We start from the raw sequence: 21,678 nt of genomic DNA on the forward strand, positions 1-21,678 counted from the left end.
TTTTTGGATTACTCACGGACATTTCCAGTAGCTTTGGGACAAAATAACTATAATTCATTCAGTCTTAATTTACTATCTGTAATTTTCTTCTCAGATTTATTCTGTGGATGAAGGTGACCATGATATCACTTGCACTCAAAATAAGCTAAACTATATTCTCACCTAAGTAATTCTTTCATTGTATTTAAAAATAAATAAATCTTGCTCTGAGTATTCTCGTTGACTTTTACTTAAAATCTAAAACAATTTCCGTTTTGTACTGTTCAAATAAGCAGCATTATTTTTAGAATAATGTTTTCTTGTAGAAAATCCAAGCAAATGCCTTCTCTCTCTCTCTCTCTCTCTCTCTTCCCCCCTTCCTCTTCTGTATAAAAACACGGATAGCAGCTATAGGCTAAGCACACACAGAGATGGTGTATCTCAGATGATGAAATTGGAAAGCGTTTTTTGCAGAACTAGGGCTTCCTCAGTTGTCCTGAAATTGTTTTGATGGCAGTGGTACCATTTCCAGAGTCCAGACATGTGTCATTATTACTATCATCAGGTTTTGTTATTTGTCACACATGAAGTATCTTTTTAGGAGAGGGGTCACCATTGTTTCATAAATTATGAATATATGTACATAGAAATATAGGAAGCTGCCTTATACTGAGTCAGACCATTGGTCCAGTATCATTGACACTGACTGGCGCAACTCTCCAGGGTTTCAGGCAGGATTCCTTTCCTTGTCCTACCTGGAGAAGCCAGGGATTGAACCTGGGAACTTCTGCATGCAAAGTATGTGCTATATCCCACTGAGCTATGGCCCCTCCCTGAATTCTGAATTCTATTAAAATTTCGTATGGGGACACCAGTTAGTACAGTAGAGTAGCTTTTGCTAAAGTTTGTGTACCAATCAATTTTTTTAAAAGCCCTAGACTATAAATAGAGAATAACAGATGTGATCTTCTTTTTCCTCAGAAAAGTGATCTACAAATAAATACACCAAATTTTACAAAACTGTAAAAGTTTTGATGTTATATCAGACTTTATAATTCTTTGTATATGCAGAAAGAACATGAGTAAGTTGTGCAAATATAATAATTTTATTCCTTCTATGAGTTACAAACAAAAGCAAATAAAGATAAACTGACTCTGAAATCGTTAACTTTATATTATCTAATCAGGGTGAAGTTCAAACTGTCTCAGTCTACAACTTCTTTGGAAGTTTCTTGAGACCCCCACAATAGGCAAGGAGAGAGAGAGAGATATGCCAGGAACAGCGTTAAATACATCTGCTCTGTTCTATCCTTGGGGAGTGGCACACTGTACAGCACACACTGGTTGAGATCTAGGGGAACATTGACAGCATTGTACCTTGCCACTGGGGGCGGGGGCAGGATGGGATGCAGAGTGGAGAACATGAAAAGCAACACAGAGGCAAATCCTCAGTGGGACTGGGTCTTCCATTCCCTGAAGAACCCTGAGGTCTGTGGACTTTGAAAGCTAAACCACAGTGTACAAATGAATGCATGATCTTTCCGGGAATGACCATTCATTCTCTCTCTCTCTCTCATACACATACACATACACATACACATACACATACACATACACACACACACACACCCTAAACCTCTCTTCAGGGCTTTTTTTTCCTTCTGAGATTCACTTTGTGTGCTCAATTTTTCCCTAGTGTACTTTTACCACAGGAGGGAAATGAGTAGTTTTTAAAACCCGATCTGTTATAAGACAGCTTGCTTATCTCTGTCTTGGCTTAGATATTTTAATATGCATTTACACATATGTAAAGATAACATTGCACCAAATATGATTCAGCAACTAGTCAGAGAGGCACAGGCATAAATGACTACATAGCTCATAAAGCCATGGAGTATCAAGGCAGGCATAATATTACTCTGGTATGTGTTAAAGTGGCATGGCTGGCAAAAATCAGTTTATAATCGTTGCACTATATCAAACACTCAGGAGCTTAGACTTTATTTTACTTCTCCAAGTAGTTTTTCATTCAGTATGGGAAGATTGATTAGGAATGATAGGGTGTGCCTGTTTTGTTTTGTTTTTTAAATATTTCATATACAGTGTTTTGTTTTCCTGATTTCAGACAGACTAAATTCCAGTTCTGATGTTACTTGGAGTTGTGTAGCTTGAATGACTACTGTGGAATTAATTCTGTTTTTATTGGAGTCCAGAATCACACCACGTGTTCTGATAAACATACTTTCATTCCTAATGCACTTGTCCTATTTGAGCTTTACAAGTCATTCTATTTATAAAATGACTAGTCCTATTAAAACCCAGTTATTGATGATTTGCAGAATTTGAATTTGCACCTTGCTCTTAGTATATAATTTCTCCATCACTAAAATATTTTTTTCATGATTTGGATAGAGAGTTGGCTGTGGTAATTAATCTCTAATGTTTTACATTACATCAGTCCTACTGGCTGTGCAAACTTTTGCCAAACTTTGCAGGATGAATCTGAATCAGATTATCTAATCACCTATGGTTAGCATTTTGTCAAAATGACAACACTCAACACTCTTGGAAGGCTCCAAATAATGCTTTACATGGAAAACATCACCATAATATTCTTGAATGCATACATAACCATGCCTGGAGAGAAACAGGGACTGTTCATTCTCATGTCTCTGTAGTGTTTTTCTGCTTGTCTGAGAAAGGGAGACAGGCTGAAGGAAATAAGATTTCATATCTACATGCATTATATGCATACATCCATAGGTGTTTTTTTTTTAACAAAGAAGACAAATATCTTTATCTAGACAATAGGCAAACAGACTGATTTCGAACTTGCACTTTTGGCATGGATTGTTCTTGCCCCTCCATCTCCGGGTACTGCTTTTCAAAATTGCCTGAGGCTATAGTACAGCACCTCAGATCCCCAAGGCCCATTGCTTGGCTCCTAATAGCCACTCTCCATCTGTGTCACATGAACAGCTGATGAGATAGCTCCAGTGTCTGTATTTTGGAGAGCACATCCACCCAGGTTAAAATGCTGGGGTTGCCAAGGAGCAGTCAGAAGCCATTAGTGTTTGTGAAAATTTGCCTTGCAGCAGTTCTTTGGCATAGTGGAAAGGGTGTGTGTGTGTGTGTGTGTATTTGTGCTACTAGGGAGGAGTTCTTCCAAAATAATATTTCTCCAAAATAATTGGCTTGTGATAAGCTGTGTGGGCTGGTGTCTTTTTCTTTGATCACTCCCCATTCCTTCTATTTACCTTTTATTTGCTGTAAGTCAAAGAAAACAAAAACAATGACTTAGGGGTCTGAGTCAGGTCCTTCAGCAGATGGAAGGGAACTACTCAGCCTTGGGGCAGGGTGGCTGTAATGAAGTGGCCTGTCATTCTGTAAATAGTCAGGACCAGCTCTTCTATGTGATAGAGGGTATCACATTGCAGTGAAAATGGAAATGTCAATAAAATTAATCTGCTCTCTCTTTGCTCTGGCCTTTTTGTTTCTTTAGTTGGAGAGGGTTGATGGTGTCCCCCCCACACCCTGTTTTTGCTTTTTTGAAGAGGTACCACAAGAAAGGTGTGTGGGCACCACAGACGAAGGTGAAATAAAAATTAAACTTGTGAAGTAAATAGTCTCTATTTAGCAGTAATGTGTTTGTTTTAGCAGCACTAAAGAACCAGAAGAGGCTATAGGTATTAGTTCATGGGTCTATAGCATTCCTCAGGAAGCTATGGAGCGTCTATCTCAGGCTACATTGAGCACAGAGTTTATTGTTTTAGGCTTTCTTGGACAAGGTTTTTACTTAGCATGGGATTTATGGCATTTACTGCTAATGAATGTCTATTCTTAAATTACAAAAACCACCGTCTCAGTGCAATTCCCAGATGTCCTTCCAGGACCTCGGCTTCTTAAACACCAGCAGGGAGCATAAACTCTCCACTTCTCTGTTTTCCTCTTTCGTGTGGCTCCGGGCTAATGATGTGTAAGGAAAACACAGCAATCTATAAAGTCTCAGTGCTGTCCCAGTATTCTTCATTTATTTTGCATTTGATTATGCCACAAGTCGGATCTTGTTTCTTTCCTTTTTTAAAAGTTATTAGTTCAAATATTAATGTAGGAATATGGCATATATTGCTGCTCTTGATTGATGCCTTCCCAAAAACAGGAAGACGTGCTCGTATGAATTTTAAGAAAGTAGGGGTCCTGCAATGCCTTGCCAGAAGAGTTTTTCAGATACATAATTTAGATGCCCTCCAGGCAGGCTTTCAAGGCATTTTTGCTGGAGGGCAAGAAAAAATAACTATGACTGTTAAAAGTAAATGATTTTTGCTAATGCACAATTAATGCTAGGGAAAAGCATTGAAGAGAAAGATGTTGATGGAAAGTTCTGATTAAGCAAGCACCCTACCTTGATGTGCATCTTTTTTTAAAGATAGAAGATAATGATCACTGATGCAGACACAGAAGTTTTCATGTCTTGCAAATACTTTGTTCAGGGTCATACAAGGTATAAGTGTGTGTGTGTGTGTGTGTGTTCACGTGCCCACATACACACACTCTTGTGTAGGGAAATGATAGCAAATGGGATGGGTTGAGCTGACAGTGTGTTATGTCCACTGAACAGTGACATATTTACTGTCACCTATGCAGAGGACCTAGAATATATAGACCACAGAACATTTAACTTAATTACCTACACCATGTATTCAGCATGGTTGCAAAGAATGTATTTACAGTAAATAGGTTTTCTTATGGCAGGTTTTCCCACATTGCATCCCATAAGTGACAAAGAGGTATTGCACTATGTCAAGCACACAATTATGATTGAATTAATGATTTGTGCATGTGTGAGGCATAAAATTAGTATCTAGGCAGACATGATTTCTAATTTTTATATATCTATATCAGCGATCATGTTTAATAAGAAATTGAAGGTGCCTGATAAGTTCATATATGAATGACACTTTGTTAGTGCTTCAGTAGTTAATCAGATTATTCTGATTGGTTTATATTCTTTGTTTATTATCTCTCACCCCATTTTTTCTATTAGGAGATGGTTTAGACAACAGTGTGGCCTCTCCCGGCACAGGGGATGATGATGACCCAGACAAGGATAAAAAGCGTCAGAAGAAAAGAGGAATTTTCCCCAAAGTAGCAACAAATATCATGAGAGCGTGGCTTTTCCAACATCTCACAGTAAGTGAATGCGAAAAAAGAAAAAAAGTTATTGTTCATGTTTCATTATATTTTTCTTTAAGAAACTGTAAACACTTTTTAAAGATAATATTTTGGGTGGTTGGAAGTTGATATTTCGCTATGGAGTGTATTCTGGAATCATTACATGTTATGTATTTTGATTATAAAGCACATCCCCTAGTGCAAAATGGGATTCAACCCAAAGACTCCCATTTTACTTTGTCTAGTAACGGGACCATTTTCAATGCTGCTTGTGGTGAGAGATCACACACACAGAAAAAGATGTTGGATAATCACCACAGGATGCTCAGGCAGGCTTAAATAACCTTTCAAGGACTCACCCCAAACCTATTGGTGGTTGATGTTGGTCAGTGTGAGATTCAAATCTTTCTAGAGTTAAATGTATGTGAACAGCTCAGCACCCAGAGCTTCTGAATGCTGGAGCTATGTTACTTTTGGAACACACAGTATTGGTATAGCATGTGCATTCCAACATACATTGCAAGTGAAGTCAGAGAATCCTTTTGAAAATATTTCCTGTGTTGGTTTGCATGTAAAATATAGAATTTAGTTTTTTCTAATTCCTCAGTTCTATAGGAGATTAAAACACCTATTTAAGCTGCTCTTCAAGTCCATTATCTTAAAAGCTACCCATATTCACTTCTGGGGGGAAAGAGATTAAACCTTTGAAAAAGCAACACTTTTAGTAGCAATCTAACTACATACTTCTGTTTGCAATTGGCTTTATGTGTTGGTGTTCTATTGACTATTACAGCTTTACTTAGGCATCAAAATACATTTTTGCCGAAGAAGTAGTAGCTCCCTTAATTTAACAGGGAAATTGTAAAATTATTAGTTCACTTTTCCTCCCATTTTGTTTAAGCTAATGCTTAAAAGGATAGTATGCTTAACTATCACATGCAGAAGGATTTACTTGTGATTATTAAAATTATACGTTTCTGTAGTGGTAGACATTAGTTACATTGTCATGCTTCCTGGACTGGGTACCTCTTTTATTCATGGTGGTGACTACTGAGCAGCTCTGCTAGCACAACAGCTTAAAGGTTTGGGTAGCAATAGATTCACAATTCTAAACCATCATTTTGATGTAAGGGCATTATTAGCAAACTAAGGTGCATTGATCTGGCCTGTAGGGTCAGGATTAGCCAGAATAGCCAGTGCCTCTGTTAGAGCAGTGGTTATTTTTGCCTTCCAGCTATGGCCATTTCAAAGGTCAGGTGGCCTGTAGTACCCACTTGGCTCAGAGGAATTAGACAGAACATGAGTCTCTGGGCTGATTACTTAACCAAAGACAAAATAATGAGTCCTAAGCAAATACTGACTAATTGAAAGGGCTGTAAATCCATTACATATTGGTCAGGGATAATCAGGAGTATTTAATCACTTTTATCTATTCAGGAGCACTGAAGCTGCAACAGCAAAGCCCTGAACCTTGCCATGTGCTTATTATTCTCATCATTATCAAAATTACTTCACAGCTGTTCTTTGCTACATCACCTCAGCTGGAGATTTACTAACCTGTAAAATGTTTTTAATTTGGAAGTTGAGTGAGTGTGAGGGAGTTTTTTGTTTTGTTTTTTTGTTTGTTTTAGCTGAAGGAAGTGGTTAGAAGAGCAGCACAATGACACTGAAAAAAACTTGGGGCTATGAATAATCCAGTTTAGTTCACATAAGCTTGCATGTTAATTTCTCTCACTCTCACTAACTAAGTCATCCCCATCCCCATGGATTTTTTGCCATTGCAGTTTCTTTCTAAAAGGGTTTGTGGAAAGTGTTCCGTGTATGCTTGCCAAAAGAAGCATGTGTAACTCGCATATCTTGAATAACATCTTCCTGATTCTAGCCTTCTTGAAATTCCACCCTGTTCCTCCACCTCACACAAGATGAATTAAGGAAATTCAGTAGCTTTGATGAGGATGGACCTTGCATAAGCTTAAAAAAAAAAAAAGCTCCTTTGCCATCTAGGTTTTAATGAGTTTGTAGGTGTTGAAAGATTTACTGTGCTGTAATTCTCAGACCTGAGTACTGATAATGGAGACCTCTGACTGGTGCAGTGAAAATTCAAAAAGATTTTTTTTGCCATAAACACATGCAGAGAAAGAAAAGGAATCTTTCTCTTAAATAGTCCCTCGTTCTTGTTTCTTCTCAAACTAGCTTGTTCTTTCAAAGTATAACACTGGTATAGCCATGAAGGTAAACTATAATGTATAAATATTATTTGAGATAAATGTCTTTATAAAAAGAACATATAATTTTAGAGTGGTTTTGCACCACTATTCTAACTTTATTTCAAATAGGTCTGTCCACCCTTTTGTGCTCTGTGACCTGGTCTTGTATTACAATAATCCTACAATGTACCCTTTTTTCGCTTTCTTTTTAAAAAGAAACTAATTGAATTATCTCATTATTTTAATTTGTTAAGCAAATGTATTTTACATCTCAGGATGTGTTCTTAAAGAAGGGGCTGCTAAGGCTTTGCCCCTTGAATGGCCTATTGGTGCATTTTGACATTCATGCATTCTCATTAATGAAAGGAACATAAAAGAACTCTGGTTGTATTTTTTTTTCAAACACCCAACCAGCATGGAACAACTTTTCCATAACCCACAGGGGTCTCTCTACATATGTTCTCAACTGCAAGCTATTGTCACCTATTCTGAATACCTCAAAAGGACAAATACAAAATACTAAAGGCCAACTGTAGCAATTGTTAGTTGTTAGTTTCAATATGACAAAAATCATTAACCTCTGCTTTGCCTGGGAGGCAAGGCATTTTTTCCATTTAAACTAAACTCAGATTTTTTGGTGAAATGTCTGGGTACAACTATTCACTACAAATTAATTATGTTTATTCAGAAAAAAGTGCAATAAATATTTTATAAAAGGTAATACAATTAAGCTTAAGAACAGCTTTCCATCTCTATATTAGCTTAAATGACTTTTTAAACTTAGTTGATAACTCTTCAAGAATTAATTTGACCCATTGACTCTGTCTTTCATAATGTTGTTTCATAATTGCATGTATTACTTTTCCAGTATTTCAGTTTTGGAACAGCTTCCATAATACTAACAATAGGCTACATATAAAGCTTTTGTTGATATAAAGCTCCAGCGCTTGCATGATATTTCTATCATATTTTCATTCTGCAACTGGGATCTGCAATATGTTTGGTATTACAATGGTACAGGAAGGTGAAAGGATCTGAGGATGAATTGCTTGGAAACGTGCATGCTTTTTCTGGATAATATCCAGTATTTGAGTGGGTAAAGGAAATCCTAGCCTGGTAGTATAAGCTTTTCAGTAGTACATAAAGATTATGATATCAGAAAGGTAAACCTGACATTAGGGCTGTTGTTATTTAACTTCAAAGTTAGTTAAAGAAAAGGAACAGCAAGAAATCTGACCCATGCAGCCTTTATTCATAGCCTTGGAAAACTGCTTTTTTCCTTCATGCCAAACAGCCCTTTAGTACACTCACTCAATTAGCCTCTCAGACATCTCTGCTTTCCTCCCTCAAGTGCTCCCCTATTTGCCCTGCAAAGAACATATTTGATCATGGAATGAAAACAGGAAGTGCTTGTGTACAAAGACACCTCTTGCTCACACTGGTTTTGAGCTAAAGGTTTTCTTATCATAGCAGCTACAGAAAAACTTGCTGCATGGGGTAGAAGCTCTTTGAAAATAAATGTACATAATCAGGCGGCAGTCATAAAGGAAGGAACTATGTAATTCCATGGGTTTACCTTTAGTCATCCAACCTTTCCTGCAGCACAGACAAGAGAGAATTGCACATTCATTCCATTCAATCTGCTTCCTTTTAAATTTTGTCATGTATAGAGTTTAGATCTAAACATAGATTAATCTCTTGATGTGTGTGTGTGTGTGTGTGTATTGCAATATATAGGCTCTAATAAACTCCCTTACATCCTAGCCACCCTGACATTTAAAAAAAAAATTAAATTGCAGTTGCAGAGTTTGTTAAAATCTGCATTTTGTTTCTGTTAGTTAAATGAGTACTACTTTTACTACCTAAACTAAACTTACAGTCTTGCCCTAGTCATGAGTGGGTTATTCCCACTCAACTTGGTTAGACTTGTATACATATAATTGCTTATTGGATTGAAGCTTAAAATTCTTACTATATGTGATATGAAAATAATGCCACATATTTTAAGGTTTGTAAAATTTACTGTAACTGCAATAAATTAATGGATATTCACTTATCGATGCTCTCTGAAGGCTGCTGCATACAAATATAGATTCTGAAAAGTCAGAACCAGTTCATATGTACAGCCAGGGCTGGCAGTATTATGAAGGGTTGAAGAGTGGAGATCCTCCTAATCAAAATAGGGAATGGGAGAAAGACCATTAAAAGAACTGCATCATTTCTCTCTCTCTCTTTGTTTTGGCTCTCCAGACTATATTTTTCAGCTCAGTCTCAAGTCAGTAGTCAGGCACATGATGATCAAGCTATCTTCTTTCTCTTTGGAATGTAGCCAGGCATGTTCCGCCCATCTAGTGGGTCTGTTTCCTCACAGCATAAGCTTTGCAGCTAGAATCCTGGCTTCCTGTTAGCTCCTCCTTCCCCTCCTCTCTGCAATTACAAAAAGAGCAGTTGCATTTTGGGCTGAGAAAAAACAGTGCATGGCATTGTCTGTATGGGAGAGATTTGTCATCTGGCTACAAGCTAAACAGAGGTGGTGTAGCCTAACATACTCAGTCTGTCCTCCCTCTGCACCCTGTGGCATACCTGAGAAGACAGACCCATTCCCTTGTTTGTATGATAGATATTGGCATCATTTGTCAGACTGTGAGTGCTCTGATACTTTAGTTCAGTGGTCTTGTCTTAAATTAGTGTCCCAGGGGACAGGAATATCAGGATTTCAGTATGCAGGCTTTCATATTTGTAGTAGGGGGAGTCGTGTCTTGGCATGCTATTTAACAATGTTAGAAAAATGGTGTGACACTCTGATGGTGATGTAGAGGGTGGTACAACTCTGTTCTCTTGTGAATAACTACCCAGCTGTGGATTCTTAGTGGTAGCTAACCAAGACACTGACTTTGTAGCTTGCTACAAAATAATATTCCCACTGGCTTACTAGTAGGTCTGTTGAAGGAACAGCAAATTTCTAAAGTGAAAAGTGAGTGTCATAAACTTGCCTGGATGTCACATCAACTGCTATCCTATCCTGTCAGCCTAACACCAGGAAGATGTCCTCCCTAATCCCAAACATATGGTGACTGATTGTGCTAATTCAGTGGTAAAAAGTACTCTATACTTTTCACCACTGAATCAAAGGTTCAGATCAGACATTGTTACACCACATTTTCAGGGTTAGCAGTGGCAAAGGAAATCTATTCTAATGCTAAGTTAAGCCCTGGTAGGCTATGGCTCAGTGTGGCTAAACTACTCAGTTGATTGAATATGAAGAAAATGGTTTTGGTTTTTGAGAGGTCAAATGGGGGTATTTTAGATGGGGAACTGCATATATCCAGGAACAAGTGCTCCCTACCATTTTAAAAACATTGATTTATTTGATGTTTTGGTTTTTGATAAGAGTACGCATGCATTATCCTAGCAAAATAAACACATTCAAACAATTATGCCATGTGTTATGATTTTAATTTCTAAATGAGACATGCTGGGATTCAACTTTGTCTAGATTACAGCTTTGTTTAGAATAGAGCTTTGTCTAGAATTCATGCTCATACCTCTCACATGGAAGCCTATGACTGTTTTGTGAATAGCTAATGATTTTCAGAGGGGAGACTATTGCATTCTTCACATGTTTAAAGATATTCACTGTGCATTACAGTTAGGATTCCAGGGGCATAGATGTCACACTAGCAGAAATTATGACAACTATTTGTGACAAGGTCACCTGGGCCTTCAGTGACAGAAATGGATCAAGGAGCACACCCAAACTACAGCCTTTTTCCTTCAGAAAGAGTGCAACCCCATCCCAGTGGTGCTCGTGCAAAGGTCCCCCCACTCACTGGAGCTGTCCAGCTCCTGCTGCTTCTTGCTGTTGTAATTATTCATTTATTTAGTGTATTTACATGCCACATTCTGAAGCCAAGCAAGGCGGTTTACAAAAATTTCAGGGGGGAAGTCATAATCAAATAAAAACATATTGACATACTAACCACAGACTTTAAAAACATAACTTTCAAAAGCCATAATAAAAAGATTTGTCTTGACCTCCTGCTGCAAAGCAGGATACTTGGGCAGTGTTCTGTGTGGCTAAGGAGAAAGGTGCCAAAAGAGTGGCTGTACAGCCAGGATTTGAATGGCAGGGATAGCCCAGGAGGGGGGACTCAGAACAGCCAGCATATCAATGGCAAAGTCAAAGTAAAGTGGTTTCCATGGACAGCAAGTTCCTCTCAGTTCTCCCTCTTGTTGTTCAGAGGGGATAGCCCACCCTCTTCTCATGAAAAGCATCCAAAGAAGACAGAGACACTTGGTGATCCTGGATGACAAGCCTACACACTTTTTTTTTTAGATAAAGGAGCATAGGAGGGTGAAGAAGGGTAGCAGTAATATAACAAGAGACATTGAAATTAAGTGTGTACTTCAAGGAGTTGGAGGAGCAGCAGCAGTAAAAGCAGCTACTGACAGTCACTTGGTGCTGTAGGGAGGGAAGGAGTGCATAGGCCTCCTCTGTTCTCCTCAGTTCCCATATTTTAAGGGAGCTCACTGAGGACATTTCACCTGTGTACCCCCAGCATTCTGGAGCTGGCACTTGATGTGGTCTGGGTACCACCAGATGCTCATCCCTGCATTAGGCATGGTTTTAGAACTGTGTCCTGGGATTCCTTGAAATAGTTATCAGTTCCTCAAAGTGAAGATCTTTGTAATGGCAGAGAACATTCCTGAAAGACCAACAAAGGGACTAGGGAAGTGCCTCAAAAATGAACTTGCCTCTGAAAGGCTAATCCATATTTTCCAGTTCTACTCATATAAGAGATACAGTGTTTTGCTGCTGTGTACTAAATGTATGCCAAGTGCTGGAGTTTACATAACAGCTGTCCTACTTTGGCTGGTACAATACTGATTTCATTTCTTAACTTTGGTATTGTTTACTGAATTTTAACCTTCTGAGATATTAGTATGTTGCAAGTTAGATATTTTATGGCATCTAAATATCTAAAATGGGTTGTCTGGATTGTACATCTTGAAGTTAGAATTTCACAGTCAGACACTCTACAAGATCTATGGAAATGGTTCATTCCTTTAATTTGCTCAGTACCATGCTTAAAATCCTGTACCATTTAGGGTGTAATCCAGAGCCATTGCAACATTTTGCCATTTTTTAATTAATGTATAACAATGTCAGATGAAGATTGATACAGTTAATCTTATTATAGTTATCCAGGTGTTTGTCAGTTGTACTACAAAATAAGATATTTTGGGGGACAAAGATCTATGTATCATGCAACAGTCTTGTTGAGAGAGACAAAGACAGTGAATATGCTCTTTAAGCTCTGTATTGATTTTTCTACTAGACAGAGGAAAATACCTGTGAATTGTCTGAAGATAAAATTTATTTAAGACTACCTGAAACTCCATTTAATTTCAAGAAATAATGTCACAGGGCATGAAATCACGCCATCTGATTCATTTTAAAATTACATATGTTATCCTAAGAATTTCCATTATGCTTCAATGTTTCTAATTATCTACAAGTTTGGGTATAATTGCATCTGTGTATGTAGATATAGAGAATGTTTTAATGCATAAATGTATTCTTTAAAGATGTTTTAATGCATAAGTATTCCCTAATGTATTGGGCAGCGTTTGGACTGGTGTTTCAAGAGGTTGGCTTGCTCAAGCCACAGCATGTGCTGGTGCATGGTGGGCATCATTTGTAATCAGCTTGATCTGATTAGGCACCATTGATTACAATGTCTTCCAGTAAGAGTCAACTGGATGAAATATTCAAAGATGATTGGAGTTTTGATATACATAGTGATGATGAAGACACTGAATGGATGCTTAGCCATACTTAGGAATTCTGGAGCCAAAACAACTTGGTTGCAAAAATAGAACAGAGAGCCTAAAAATTAGATGTCTCCTGAGACCCTGGGTATTGTGAGGAAAATAGAAAACCTGGATAAAGTTAAGGGAACTGAAGTGAGGAGGCAAAGAAGGGGAACTAATGAAAAAGCTAAAAAGTATGGCTAAGAATGTGGTTGCACTTAACTTAAGAGCCTTGTGACAGCTCCCCAAATTCCCCACTTGAACACAGGGTTCAGCTTCTGCAAGGCACCCAGCTCCAACAAGCAATTCAGGGAACTCATAGGGTATGCTGTGTCCCATATGGAAACTGGCTGGAAAGATTCAATGGGTGCTTGAGTGATGCTCTATCTGGGTACATAGGGTAACAATCTATCTAGGCAAACAGGGCAACAAGAGTTCAAAGAGAAGGAAGGACTCTGGACTGGAAACATGGGTTAGACACTAGAGTAGACTGGGGAAAGTGCTGGAAAAGTATCATGAGGAATATGCCTAAGAGCCAAACAATCCCCAGGCAATTTTTAGAGCAGTGTGACAGCAAGTCTCTCCATACTAAGTCCCATGGTGAAAGAATGTGATGGGTACCTGAACTTGAGGGAAGTTGTAGACTTCAAAACAAAGAGTACAAAGGGCATCAATGATTTCGGGACTGGACTCAGGATGGGGGAGAATAAAGTGGTAAATAGCTTGACTCTGGGGTTTGAAAGGAAACCTCATGAAGGCTTCTTGATGCTTGATTGAGTTAAAGCTAACTGACTGAGTGTTGCAGAAGCCATGCATCTAGGAGACAGTTATGTAGAAGTATGCAGAACAAAAGGCATCATGAAGGGTGCTTTAAACAGCTGATCTATCTTGGGGCTACCTGAGGACTGTCCAATCCTTCCCACCAAGGCTCTTGATGGGCCATTCTAAAGGTACCCTCATGCATTGTCTTGCTGTAGTAGTGACTTTGCTGGAGTACTGACTTTGAAATCAGATAGGCACTTTCATGTATCTGGAGTTTGTGGTTTGTTTAAAGTATGATTTCAGAACAACCCAGGATTTGAAACCATGGTTTGATTCTGGTTTGTTCTCAGTAACCATAGTTTAAACAAATCAGTTACCCAAATTCAGACATCACTTGATTTGTGGTTTGTTTAAACTGGAAGCAAAAGCTTCTGATCTTCTCCTTTGGTATGTGAAAGAGGAGGAGAGGGTAGCAGAGGAAGTGTGAACCTGAGGCTCTCCTCAGCTCATTCATGCAGTTGAAAGCAATGGTTGCCCATTATGTCTGAATGGGGTATTATCTCTGAGTCATCATGAGTTGTTGTGAGTTCAAAATGTTGCCCTCTTAGAAATGTAAGGGTTATTATTAATTTTATTTTATTATCCAAATTTATATAGCATTTTCTACCGCATTATGAGAGCAGTGAGCATGCGTCAAAATACCTATACAGGGTTAATATTAATACATTCTAGCTGGTTTGGTGTCACTTAAGATTAGTGATGTTGTACTGTTGGATGAATTTTAATCATTTGGCACATGAGGTCATCAAGCTTTTAGAACTCACTGATCAGGAGACCATATGCTATTTTCCTGTTTAATATTACATACTATTCTACCATTTAAATTGTTAGAATGGTAGCAATGAAAAGCACATGACATGTAGCTAGAAGGAAAATCAGGAGTGCTGAGCTTTTGGTTGCTATTGGCAAATTACAAAAGGCATGTAGAGTCAGGAATTCAGTTTAAGCATTAATTGAAAAAGGAAAAGAATGTGTAGGTCTAAGAGTTCATGTACTAAACACTCTAGCAAGTATTAAAAGTAGCTACAAGAATTCATGAAGGCCTCTGAGGCTGTAAGGTAAAGGAGATCAAATAAAGCATATGCAAATATGATTGTCCAGCTGTTTTTAAACTCCAGGAAAGTTATATTATTAAGTGCTTTGCAGTTAATATGGATCCAAATTATGGATTAGGTTATATTAATTTAAATCATGATTGGATTTTTAGAGATATTTTACATTTGAATTGATTTCTGCAGCCTGTTTGTGAAATAGGTACACAGATAACCATTCCTCCTGGGGAGTAGTATATGGCAACAACACACCCTGCAAATAGTTACACACAAGATGTCATCATAAGATTATTAATAGCCAGTTCATATAACATGACCGTGGGTACTAGGGTGCAGAGGTGATCCTCAGTCTTGCATACCTTTCTCCTCTATTTTTGTTGTTTATTCGTTCAGTCGCTTCCGACTCTTCGTGACTTCATGGACCAGCCCACGCCAGAGCTTTCTGTCGGCTGTCGCCACCCCTAGCTCCCCCAAGGTCAAGTCTGTCACCTCCAGAATATCATCCATCCATCTTGCCCTTGGTCGGCCCCTCTTCCTTTTGCCTTCCACTTTCCCTAGCATCAGCCTCTTCTCCAGGGTATCCTGCAGAATGAGGAAGGATCACCGCTGCGCTCTGCCCTGTTGAGATCCTATGTGCCCAAGCAGCATGCCCCGACAGTGGGTGGCCTGATCCTTGCGGCATAACCATATGAATTCTGAAGTACGCCCCATGTTTTCAACAGCATTTACGTCTAAGTAAATTATGCTTAGAATTGCAGCCTGGGGATAAGGAATAAATTTGGCTGAATTACTGGAACCTAAATTGTTAGTATAGGACTGACGCTTTGGTAGTCCATGTTTAAAAATTTATTTGGTGTATCCAAATCAGTCAAATGGCACCTTATTACATTAGTGTGATGGACAGAATGGCTTTAAGAGATGTAACCACAGGGACATCCCACAGAAGGTAAATATACTGGTGATAGGGAGTGTATTTTTTATGCCACTTGGTTGATGCCATTTTTTAAATGTCTCCTACCGACATTGTGAAGCTACTAAGGTATAAGTATAAGTAGCTCTCCTGTTACAGTGGGCACACTGGCAGAAAACATATTTTGGTCCATTATAAAACATGGATGATAAAAAAATAGTACCTTTATTTATTGTCTTCTGTAATAGCTTGTTGCTTTTGTATTTTAGTGATTTTTTCTAGTGTAAATATTTTTTCTGTGGGGGCAGTGCATTGCCCACTGTTTTGTGTTCCTAGTCTCTTAGTACCTATGCATGGGATATGTTTGTCATAACAACATTTAGGAATCCTCTTTTCTCTAAGAAGGTCAATAGACTGAATTGATCATAAACCAATTGCAAGTTCTTATCTTTTTCTTTGTAGAGCTTATTATATTTATTTGCTTTGAGTTCTGATGTATATAAGTTGAAAAACAAAACAGAGGAGGGTAAAATACAATGAGATACTAAAGTCTCAGTTAAAAACAGAGGATGAGTACAGATGCAGGGTTAGTGAGAAAATGAAAAAGCGATACTTATTAAACTCAAAAAATTATTACTACTTCTGAAAGTCACCATCCTGTGAGTTATAATAACCTATGTATTTTCCAAGGGCTCAATGGTTGGTTGTCTGGCTTTGAAATATATAAAGTGCTTGAAAGAGTGAAGCTAAATGTGTCGAATCCCACTTTAATGGTTAGTTCACTCTATTATTATTACTGCCATTACAGCTATTATTACTACTACCATTTTCTCCATCCGTACTATCAGCCACTAACAAAGTGATTTCCTTAACAGTGGTGATGAAAAGGCCTGAGCCTAGGTTATTGAAGTCTTTCTCTTATTTTTCTAAGGAGGTTTTTGCAACATCATAACGTGTAATACCATTGCTTACTTAAAAGGGATTTGAACTTTTGTACATCTGAGAAACCAAGTTCCCATGTCACAGGGAGACTTAGGAGTCAAAATTCTAAAAACTTGGCAGCTACTCCTCTTTTTCTAGAAGCTGCAGTAGTTTTAATGGATTTCCAAGAGTCCCCTCTAGGATAATATTGTCATCTATGGGAATTCTTTTGGAATTGTTCCATACATATTAATATCTTATCTTTTGAATTGGTCATCCATGTAGATTTTTCAAAAAAGATGGGAAGCTAATATCCTCTGTCCTGCAAATTTATTTTTTATGAAAGATCTGTGTGGACATTTTCCATGGATATATCTGTAAAGGAATGGTTCCAAAAGCATTCCTGCATCAGAGGCAGCCACTTTTATAAGTGGCTTTGCTTACAAATGGATATTGTAAAGCTCCTGAATTATAGTCTTTTTAGTGCAGGAAAACAAAGATGCTAAAATGCTAAAGAAAGTATAATTAGAAAAGAAATGTACTATGTGAGCAATCTAGGGCTTAAAAACCCTTTTTCTGATATCCTCTTGTCTTTTTGTTTTTGCATGCTTCCTTTTATGTTTTTTGTTTTTTTGCTAATTTTCACATGAAATTCTAGGTATATAGGCTTATTTCGAAAGATAGGTGATGTTCACTGGTTGGTGGGTTCTTTTTTTCTCTCTTAATGTTTTGCAATTATGATAATAAACCCATGTTCCCTTGAAGTTCTAATATGATTCTATAAGTTTTTTCTAAGTGGTTCAGGCTCTTTGGGGTTCTGTCCTGGTGGAAAATTTGATAGAAACCTTGGTAGCAAGTTGTGACATGTTGGCAAGACATTTTGAAGACAAAATCACTTATAACCATCACAACTAAGGTTCAACAGTTCAGGCAGTAATATCTGTGGAGATGTGCGGGATACTGTCTACTTAAATATTGTTGGATGACTTTCCGTTTTTAAGGCCTGAAAATGCAGACAAGCCCTGGTTAACTTTGACCAACCTCCTGTTTGCACAACCATTGTCCCTTTTGGCTTATTACATCTAGTAGGGAGGAGGTGACTGGCTGGATCAGAAAGCATATGAATTTCTCCTAACTACATGATAGTGCTGCCTGAGTCTTCCTAAAGGAGGTGGTAGTGAGACTACTCTTTTGGGGGAGGGGGGGAACATCATTGGACCTGGAAGATCTGAAAAATTATACTCCTGGAGGTAATGTTCTTGAACAAGTGCTAACTAATAAACACCAGGCATTCTAGATTAAACTGATTTTCTAGGTACATTTCAGTCAGGGTTTTGGCATAGTTTTGGCACTGGAACTGTCTTGGTCACTACGCTGAATGACCTTTCCCAGGAGATAAACAGGGGAGTGTGACCCTGTTGGTTGTCCTGGACGTCTCAGCGGCTCCCAATGCCTCACACCTAACTCAGTATCTGTCTGAGTTAGGTGTGAGAGGTAACAGCTTCTGAGTAGTTTCACTCAAACTTCGATGACAGTTACCAGAAAGTAGTGCTGGGTGAGTTTTGTTCAACCTCATGGCATTTATGCTGTCTGATTCCTCAGGGTTTCATGTTATCCCCCATAGTATGTAATATCTACACGAAACTGTGCAGTGAGGTCATCTGAACATAGTGACCTGGTTTGCATGACATGGCAACCCATGGTGGATTGTCAACCTTATTTGTTTTAGAGTGACTTGTCACAACATCTGAACCCAGCATGGGTGGCTTCAGTGTGGCTTGCTAACCACACACATAACATATCTGGTTGTTGGATTGTTGGAGCTGGCTTGTTTTAAGCGTGGTTTGTTGTGATGTAGAAACCTGGCACAATGGCTTGTGCCAAAAGGCTACAGAGACACTTAGCAAGACCGGTAGAAAACCCAGCTTCTCCACTTGCTGCATTGTGATCTTGCTAGCCATATGTCAAGCTGGCAACACCTGCTGGTCTGATTCCCATTCCCATTTGTGATCATTGCTCACTCTGTGTGAATGGGAGAATTGTGCAAATTGAGCAGTGATTGACCATGAAATTTGCAGACCATTTCTTTTTTAACTTTCCAGAATTGTACACAAATTTTGTGGTACAAAACACACACACCAGAAACCAAAAATATGTATATCCCTCTATAGGCTAAAGCATGAAAATGCAGATTTTGGGTGATATGCACTTTTAAACCCCCTTTCCAACTTTTTAGGGAGATTTGCACAAATTCGCACCAACTAAGTAGAACTAACTACTTGGACAAAAAATCCTGATTCTGTCAATTATTGGAGGATGGAATGAAAGACACCTGACAATCTGTGAAACACAAAATCTGTACTTCCCTAGTTTAACTCTTAAAAAAAAGTTGTCCTGCAAATACCACTGGGATACATGCTGGGAGTGAGCAGAACACCCTTTAATCCATTGCTCCTATGCTTTGTTTTTAAGTAGGTTTGTTTCTGTGATACTTTTAGATTTTGCTGTTGTGGTGCCTGTTGTTTTAGCCTCTGCTGCTTTTAATTGGTTGTTTTATTATGCTTCTTTTGTTTTGATTTATATAGATTTAGATTTTATTTGTGTTTTTATTGTACATCACCCTGAGAGCTATTAGCTATAGGGCAATTAATACATCTTATAGATAGGTAAATAAAAGTATTGCATACTGGGGAGGGGGAAATTCCACCATTTAGTGTGTGTCTGAAGTGTACCTTTGTAGACAGTTTGCCAGTACTATAATTTATCTTAGCTGTTTTGCTTTTTTGAAAACTGCACTTGTATATAATGTACTCCCCAAACATACATCCAGAGAAAGACGAAGTGTGGAGGGTGCAGTAAATTCTCCAGTGACAACAACAGTACAGCAAAACAAGTATATTGCACTATGCAGAAATATCTTAAAAGAAACAACACAATATTGTGTTACCCAAATAACTATGTATGAAACTCAACTGGTTACATTTTAGATTTGGCTTTCTAGGATGATACTATAACTCAAAATGGCAATTGGACTGGGCTGATGATGTGCCCCCAACATAGTCTACCACTGAAAGTCTCTTTTTCATCCTAAACTAGAGTGCTAGCAAACTTTTTTTCTAAGACTTCATATTCTTTCCAACGAGCCCTCAGGGCTCATGAGCTTTCCACTCTTTGCCCTGTAGGTTTCCTCCAGGAAGAGCTAGCTAGCCTAAAAGAGGCCAAATATCACACAACTGAGCTGGTGGGAAATTCAAACTGTTTCAAGCAAAGGAGTCAATAGAGCTGCTGTAATGAAAGGTATTGTTCAGAGTGAGATTGCTGTGTTATGGATCTCATGCTGAATATGAAGTTTGGGTGTGTGTTTTTTATTATGAAACTAGCCTGAGGCCAAACTAGTGAGAGTCTGAAAGAGACACAGAAGGAAAGAGAAAGTGTTTGGTGTATCAGAACTTTTAAGGGCTTTATTCCCTAAAAATGTAGAAGAGATTGAAGGAGAGAGAAGTGTGGTCTGACAGAGCCCCTACAGTAATGTTTGCAACTGCTCCCCTCTTCCCACAATAGCTACTAATGATTTGGAGATAGAGAGGGAGTGTATGTAAAGTAAATATAAGAGTAGCAACAGTAGGCAAGAGGCCCATGAAAGATAAGTTGGTGCAAAAGCAGAAATAACATAGTAAAAATATAAGCAAAATGGAGGAGGGGTGTTTTGTTGCTGAGTTTGTGAAATGATTTAAAAGAACAATTGCTGGAAAGCTCCTTTGCCTAAAATTATTAAAATTCCACTAAAGAAAATTATTTGATTAAAATAATGGTGACAATAATTCTTGTTTACCAGAGCTAATTTGAATCCAGAGGTACAAAGCAGTTTTTTCCTATATTCCAAAAATTAGTTTTGTATTAAGAATGAAACTTATCTCATGAAACAACTATTCTCGTGTTTCTTTTCATGTGACATTTATCTGTGTAGAGTAATCAAATATCTCATTTTTACATTTGTACTCACTTTCTTTCTGGCAAGACTATGACCTGGCTCACACATACTGACAACCCAGAAGACAGCTTGTGTATGGGTTGTTGTTGAATCCTGGGTTGCTGTTGAATAATGGGTTGTTGTTATGTGCAAACCCTGCACTATGGTTTAACCATGTGTTCTTAACTATGAACAATCCCAAGTTCACAACCCAACAAACCATGGGTTCTTTTCCTGGGTTTTTAATGATTAACAGCACATAGTTAAACCATAGTACAGGGTTTGTATGTAACAACAGCCCACAATTAAAAAACAATCCATGATTCAATGACAGCCCATACTCAACCCATACCCTGGGTTGTTGTTATGTGTGAACCAGGCCAAAAGGATAGGGTTGGGCAACATGTGGCTCTCTAGGTGTTTTAGCTCCCATCAGCCCTAGCTAACCTAGACAATGATGAGGGATGATGGGGGTTGTTGTTGAAACTATTTGGAGGGCTACAAGTTACCCATTCCAGGATAATAAAAGCAACTGGCATTACAGTGCTTGCTCAGTCTTCTATCATTGGTTATCTAATATGCTTTAAATGGTCAGTAGCACTTTATCAGCCCAGTAGCAGAATACAGACTGGAAACCAGTTTTTTTCCATGACACTCCCAAGCCGTTATTATTGAAGGATCCTCAAAAATAGCTGGTTAACTTTTTGGTTTAGTTATTGTAGAATACAAGGTATAAAGCAAATTGTCACTGACTTCAAAAGATTGCCTTCATGGTATTCAGTCATTAGCTAGCGATTACTGAATCCACTCCAATCTACTCTTTCATATGTA

General features: G+C 38.2%; 1 protein-coding gene across 6 annotated transcripts in view; it reads left to right on the top strand.

Moving 5' to 3' along the window:
• MEIS2 (Meis homeobox 2) overlaps positions 1 to 21,678 on the top strand; it is a 275,021-nt gene that overhangs the window by 66,956 nt on the left and 186,387 nt on the right. For all 6 annotated transcript variants that reach the window (XM_063117753.1, XM_063117751.1, XM_063117756.1 and 3 more), the window contains exon 8: positions 5,024 to 5,169. In XM_063117753.1, the coding sequence (XP_062973823.1) occupies positions 5,024 to 5,169 (146 nt within the window). The remainder of the gene's footprint in view (positions 1 to 5,023; positions 5,170 to 21,678) is intronic.

Source organism: Elgaria multicarinata, chromosome 2, assembly GCF_023053635.1.
Source record: "Elgaria multicarinata webbii isolate HBS135686 ecotype San Diego chromosome 2, rElgMul1.1.pri, whole genome shotgun sequence".
Lineage (NCBI taxonomy): Eukaryota > Metazoa > Chordata > Lepidosauria > Squamata > Anguidae > Elgaria > Elgaria multicarinata.